Source organism: Solanum verrucosum, unplaced genomic scaffold (genome assembly GCF_900185275.1).
Source record: "Solanum verrucosum unplaced genomic scaffold, falcon-dt-bn FXZP01000280.1, whole genome shotgun sequence".
NCBI classification, from domain to species: Eukaryota; Viridiplantae; Streptophyta; class Magnoliopsida; order Solanales; family Solanaceae; genus Solanum; species Solanum verrucosum.
The window spans coordinates 310,579-317,886 of NW_026019982.1; the positions used below are offsets into that span (position 1 = coordinate 310,579).

Here is a 7,308-nt window from a genome sequence, read left to right on the forward strand (position 1 = left end):
ACAACTGAGAATGTTGATTCGACAATGAAGATTAAGCAAAGATGCATGACTTGCAAGAAGAAAGTAGGATTAATAGGGTTTAGTTGTCGATGTAAAGGAATGTTTTGTAGTGTTCATAAGTATCCTGAAGAACATTCATGTACTTTCGATTACAAGTCTTTTGGTCGTGTGACTTTGGCTAAGGAAAATCCTCCATGTAGACATGATAAACTTGAGAATAGGATCTAAGGACATTGTTGTAGTTGTTTCGATTTGCTTTCAAATTTTATTTTATCTTTGTAGAAATTTCAATTTGCATCTCTTAATAAAAATCCCAAATTGGTTCTATTCTTTTATACATCCCAAATTGATATGTTGTTGCTATCGTTAAGGTAAAGTTGGCTAATTTCTCCAAGGATAAGAATCAATTTTCTTCTCCAGCTGTGTTGAAAAAATAATTTAAATAAATCTAGTCTAGACTCTAGACTATAAATCACGGTATAAATTTCTGTAAACAGTACACTATGTACCCTTGCGATTAACAAACTAATGAGTCTATGTATTCATGTAAATGAGTAAAAATTAAAGATACAGAAACTATTAGGCTGATAATTGTCAAAACAAACTAAACATGCAGTTCATGAATGTAATGTTTCTCTTTTTGATGTGTTTGAGGTAATACTTGAACAATATGTGAATTCAAGAAACTGAGAAAAGCCCATATTAATCTTTTCAGAGCATAAATAACACCATAGCATGACCAAAATACATACAACCAAGTTTAGTTTGATTAAACATCAAATTATAACCAAACCAGCAAGAACCTCCAATAGTTGAGCTTGTGCTATGCCCCTGTCCGCGCTTCCTGTCCAACTACTTTCAATTCCTTTTGGCGGAAAGGAAAATCTATTCCACTTCTTGTAGGTAATCATCTATTTCAGTTGGAGTGAGAATTCTGCAAGGAAATGAACGACTGTTTTAGTAACCGGCTAACAGAGTGAACTCGTGTTAAAACTCTAAAGACAAGAAGACACTTGCCTGAATACTTTGTCTGTTCCAATAATGCCAATCTCAATGTTTTTGCTGGAGATCTGTCCCTCAAATCTGGATTAACACACCAAATATAAGTTATTTTAGAGGATTCTTTTACTATTATTGTTCAGATAGAGGGGAGGGGGGCAGAAGTCGATAAAGAAACTTTGCATTGAGAACCATTACTGCACAACAAGCAAGCAATGGGGATGGTCTCGCAATTCTGGACAAGTTCAAGTGCGTGATATTTCTGATACTATATATATAACATGACGAACAAGATTTAAATCCTTTTTTTTGGTGGTGCCAACAAACATTTATGTGAATTACAGAGGACACCAAAATCATCTAGAGGGTCGAAGAAACACACATCCCATCAAAGGGGATATTTTCATATAGAATAGACAGCTCCTGCATAGAGGAATAAATTAATCTTACCCCTCCTTCAATGTCAGGATAGCAGTGTGTACAGCATCATCGAGCTCCATTTCCTCCGTGTATCTGAGTGGAACAGGAACGTTATGTTTTACATTAATAATACTTCACCAGTTATCTAACAGGTAGACAAGCACCCCAAATTAATAGGCTCTGTAGTTGGCCAATGAGACAATGTTCCAACATGCAGACAACATTTGACATTGTGGGAGAGAAAAATGGTTAACTTCCTTCAGAGGTATGCCAAAGTTTGACCTATAACTCCAATCGCCAGCACCGACTGATGTCACAAAGCACTATGGGCAGAAGCCCTCTTCTGACTTCTTGTTTCAAGCAAATCAGTTTTTTCATTACCGACAATCCTCTTCCCAGCACATTTGTAGAAATGCAATAAAACCCATCCCATTATAGATTTCCTCCTTTTTCACCCCACCCATCTTCTGATGCCTCAGTTCATGTAATAACCCTTAGCACATCATAGAATAGAACAGATGCAAATCATTGACATACTCACAAATTAAAGAATGTTTCCCCTGCATAAAAGCTGTTCCAACTACTTTTTGCAACTTTTGGTAAAAGAAGAGGAAGTACGAGAAGCAGTAGCAGGTTGCTACAAAGATGGTGTACAGTAAAAGATCAAGACAGTCTATCAATGATGGGATGAAGAATTAGACATCTGTGGGTTATTGAGGAGAGATTATTGTTCTCGTTTTACCAAAAGCTACAAACTCATGAGGTAGCTGGTCAAGATGAGTCTTCTAAAACTTGTAATTGTTATATTAAATCAGACAGTAACTTCGATTGCAGATCAGTAAATGTAAAAAGATAGCATTAGAAATAAGAAAAAGGAGGTTAAATATTTTTTATAAATAACACGATCAACTTTTCTAAACGAATAATGATTCACCTCTTCTCAAGAAATGTCTTAGCATTGGAGACATTTTTTCCCATTGCCGAAGCCTTCCAAGAGAAGTACGAACCAGATGGATCCACCTAAAATGAGAAAAAAACAGCTGAACATGAAAAGAGTTCAAGCAACAAAGGAACCTGCAGGCTGCAGCTCTTTAAACTAGATTTACAAAGAATAAAAGCTCCCACAAGTGAAACACCATGGAGAAAATCTATAAAAAATATGTAAATTCACCTCACGAAGTATAGATCACCAAATCAGACACACCTCAAGAACAGAAAGTGATCAGAGAGATCACCAGTACTGATAGACAACATACCTGATATAGTTGTGGACCCTTGTCATCAAAACCCGCAACCAAGAGTGAAACACCAAATGGTCTTACACCACTGTACCGGAGAAAACAGAAAACAAAAGGAAGTAAGGGATTGCCCAAGAAGACTACAGATGACCTCTTTCTTGAACATCCGAAAGAAAATCATGAATAGATACAGATGAGCATCTGGATTAGTTTAAGAAAGATATTGCTTTGCCTGCCCTACAGTTTATAGTCTGAAGAATCTTAAGTGTTTACGTTCATCAACAGAACAATTAATATATACTCTAACATGAAAAGAGAGCCCATCGAAACGATCCAAAAGTTTAGAGACCAAATTTAACCTCAACTTTCAAAAATGCTTCCAAAGAGTAGCTGAAAAATTAGAATTGACTAAAACAACTGTAGTACACATTGCTTCCATCCTTGATAAAGTTGGCTTGTGCAGCCCCAGTAATCCAACAACAATTCCTTTTGAAATTAACCCAAACTCAAAAATCCACCTACTAACCCTAGGTAAGAAATTACAATGCCCAAAGAAAGGAATTTTATTAATCTTAAAAGATTATTAATTAACAAATAGAATTGTTTCGTCAGTGATAACTTATGGTATCCAACAACAAAAACTAGACCTCAGGTCCAAACAAGTTGGGATTGATAATACGAATACTCATACCATGTTTCTCGATATTTAAAATATGATCAGTATATATTATAGGATCCTCCTAGTGAAGTGGAAGTATGGAATATAAGAGTGGTTACCCTGATTGGGTGAATTCCTGCATGACAGCAGCAGTTTCTCTCACCAGCTGTGTGACAGGGATTGATTCCTATGCACCACACAGACAAATCAGGCAAATGTAGAAGAAACAAAGTATGCTAAAGCAACATCACATTAAAGCACTAGTGTGAGATAAACAATGCAGGTTAGAGGAAAAGGGAGCTCCAATAGAAAACCTCTGCCTCCATAAAGCAAGAGCAAGATTAGACAGCGACTTATATCTTAGCACCAATACAAAGAAGAAGCATCTTAAATTGCTAAATAGTAGGACAGTTATATCAACTGTGCAAATATCACCCAGCAAAGTGGTAACATTACACTTGAATCATTAAGAAAATACTGCACTTGAATCATAGAATTGAGATTTCATAAAAGCTAATTCATACTTTATAAAGTCGGTAATATTGCTCAGCTGACTTTCTACTTTTCCGAACCAAAACTCGAGAATCAGGGCCCATGCCACTGCAAGGAGTAAATGTTGGTATTAGAGAGATCACCAGAGGTAATGCAATAACCACAATAACATATAAAAACACCCCCTGGAAGGATATATCAGAGAACTAACATCATTTGCAAGGCATATATTGATGCTTTACTGACATTGTTAGATAATTTAGAATAGAAGCAGAACCAACAGCAAGAGAATAACATCAGCCTTCATAGGTACCATCTTTCCACGTATAACAAGTTTTTAGTTACAAGTTCTAGTGAATAACAACTAGCTAAGCAAGGCAAATCGCCAATCGATTTGTCGATCTAACTACAGACAAAGCACCATGGCCACAGGAATTTTTTTGTGCTCTATCATATAACAGATTGTACCTGTAGACAACTCCAATATTTGGTGTCAAAGTCTGAATTTTCTGCACCTGTTATACATTTCAAAGAGTCAGGTATACAAGGGTTAACTACAAGGAAATCGCAACATGGCAGAGGGTAAGGAATGTAAAGCAAAAACAAAAAAAAACAGTTGGAATACCCATGCAGTCTTAAAACATGATAGGTAGAAATACATATCACTGAACCACAGAAAAGACGAATTTAACACCAAAGACTACGAACATGAATGCACTTGTTGGTATGTTGTAACCTGGTGACTGGCTAACTGCTTTTGTGAATATAATTTAGAATATAACTCTACAGAGCAGTAAAATAAACATTACTAACAAATTTATATATCTTCAATGCATACACAAATTCAAACAGACTAATTATCTTAAATTAATAAAAAAAATCATCATTTGTTTCAATCTTGATGAAGCTCAATTGGATGTCAGACCAGCCTGACCAGGTACTCATAGATGGAACTAAACAGAAGATATCTTCATTTATACCTAACTTATCACTAAACTGCAAACTAGTACTCACACAACAGAGTCATTGGAAATTTTTATCAACAAAAAGTTACAGTATAAAAATAAAGCACTAGAATCAACTTTAGAGAGAAAAATAAGAGCACCTTTATATTTGATTAGCTATCAACAGTCAGTCTGGCAACTATAATTTATAATGAACATTCGTTCACAAGTAGACAACAGAGGATAAGTTTTACGAAAAATACTTACAGATGCTTCATCAACTAAGATGGATGGTAATTTCTTCTCGGTAGCAATTACAACACCATTAGAAGCTGCAATCATACAGTTGGATATATAAAATCAGTACAAGAACTTCACGACTTATAATCGAGCTAGGAAAACAAAAGTTTGAAACTTCTCCACGAGGAACTCTTTAATGAAAAGTAGAATGACACCACAATACCTGAAGGACATGTGTATCCTATTATAATGTTATTGGTTTATAAAGTCCAACTACATTCTTCAGTCTTCACTAAATTAAAGATCCCAGTATGGAATGCAAGTCATCTATGTTACAAAGCCAAAAGCATTTAAATCAACAGCTAGAAGTAAAACGATGTTACAAGATTTGCTTTCAAATATTTCAGAGTTAACTTGTTCAGCATTCTCTATGTTTACTTTTTTTATAATACAAAGCAAGTGAACATGCTGAATAGAACACAGTCGCGGACTTATGTTAAAGCTTTTACCATATCAATAACTTTGCACTTAAATTAGACCTTGAATTACCTTTAATTCCCAATGATGTTTGACCAGATCCAACAGCAGTCAACGCATGCTCAATCTGAACCAACTTTCCAGATGGGCTGTGCCACAGCATATTACAATATCAGACATCACAATTGAGTAGAAACTATATAATTGATAGAATACATGCAATCTCTATCTCATAAACCTATACCTGAAAGTTGTAAGAGAGAAAGAATACTGACTATCACCCATTGCCTTAAGGACTAATTTTCAGTTGAAAACCTGTAAAATGATAACGTCCCGAGCAAAAACAGTATAAGTCACACAGTAGAATCACTAGCCTAACTAACATCCTTACTGAAACTGCAAAATCACTATTTTAAACCATGATTAACTAATTCACCAAAAGGTAAATACACCGAAAATCGATATCCAGAACTTCATTGAACACCAATAAATATTCCAGTTCTTTTCTACTTCACTAAAACTAATATTCATCTCTAAATTTTAACAATGCTGCAGGGATCTAACGAGTATGCTACTCCCAAAGTATTTCTCTTATATCTAATTCGTATGACAAAATTGAAATATTCACGTATTTAATCAGAAAATGAGCACAATCTAGTTTAATCAATACATAAAAATGCAAAAAAATTGAGTTATAAGTAACCAAAAAAGGATCAAATTACACAGGAATAATTTCTATCCTAGAAGAAAAAGCATAAAACCTAAGTAAATTAAGGCAAAAATTCAAACACATTGTGACAATCTATATCTATGATTGCATTAGAGATCAAATTTCACATACGATCGAGAGGTTGAAGATGATGATGCAAAGTTTCAGCAGCAAAGAGGATTTGCAGAAATTGGGAGTGTAAATGTGCTTCTTCTCGACAGATACTTTTCTTCTGCTTGAGCCTTGAAGAAGAAGAAATACTATATTTTGGACGAGAAAGATGGTCACTTAACTCCCAAAACTCTTTTTGAAGTTTAATATAGTCCCTAAACTAATATTTCAGGCTATTAGGGCATTGAATTATAACTGTTTTCAGCTTCAACAGTCCATATGCTTAATTTTGGCTAAAGTATATTTATTAACGGTGAAAAAATTAGCTCACGAAAATATGATCTTTCTAAATGTTAGAAGTTTAAACGGTTACCATCTTAGGAAGATAGACTCGACTAAGGTGTTAAAGTTTAGATGGGTTAATGATCCTCACATTTATTACTTTGGTTAATTTTGATTTGTTCAAATTCAGCTCATTTTAATATTAGATTGATTAGTATATATCTCAAATTAATGCATAAGAAATTTTATTAAAATATTTAAAGAAAAAAAGTTTTTTTCTTTTTGGTTTGATGTGTTGTATATTCCTAGAATAGATAGAAAATGAACTATTATTAACTTTTATTTTGTAATTAAATAAATTAAAAGAAAACAGACAAAAAAATTAAAATTTGGTAAGAGTTAGATGAGTTTGATTGTCTCCCATTTGTTAGGATATATAAACTCAAGTAATTTTTAGACAGAGCTTTCGACAATAATTCACCTATTGATTTAAACCATTTTAATCTACTTAAATTTAGTGTTAATGGTTGACTCTTTGCTTTGGGGCTTGAATTGTATCCAAATTCACTTTACAAAATCCTACTCCTACCAAATACCATTATTTTGTGGCTCAAATCTAAAATTCATATAATTTTATAAAGAGAAAATAGTCTAAAGCCCCCATCTATATTCGCAATTCCAACTATACACTCCAACTTCACGGGTGTCCTATATCACCCCCTGAACTGTTTAAAACAA

General features: G+C 34.1%; 1 protein-coding gene across 1 annotated transcript; it reads right to left on the reverse strand.

The window, feature by feature from the left end:
* Positions 1 to 591: 591 nt before the first annotated feature.
* LOC125817644 (proteasome subunit alpha type-2-B) lies at positions 592 to 6,366 on the reverse strand. The gene is made up of 12 exons (XM_049497207.1): positions 6,310 to 6,366; positions 5,713 to 5,783; positions 5,541 to 5,617; positions 5,019 to 5,083; positions 4,276 to 4,322; positions 3,840 to 3,915; positions 3,435 to 3,502; positions 2,676 to 2,745; positions 2,354 to 2,439; positions 1,450 to 1,512; positions 1,018 to 1,083; positions 592 to 934 (listed from the first exon to the last, which is right to left on the reverse strand). The coding sequence occupies exons 2-12, from the start codon at positions 5,751 to 5,753 to the stop codon at positions 886 to 888; spliced, it is 708 nt and encodes a 235-aa protein (XP_049353164.1). The 5' UTR covers positions 5,754 to 5,783; positions 6,310 to 6,366; the 3' UTR covers positions 592 to 885.
* Positions 6,367 to 7,308: the final 942 nt, after the last annotated feature.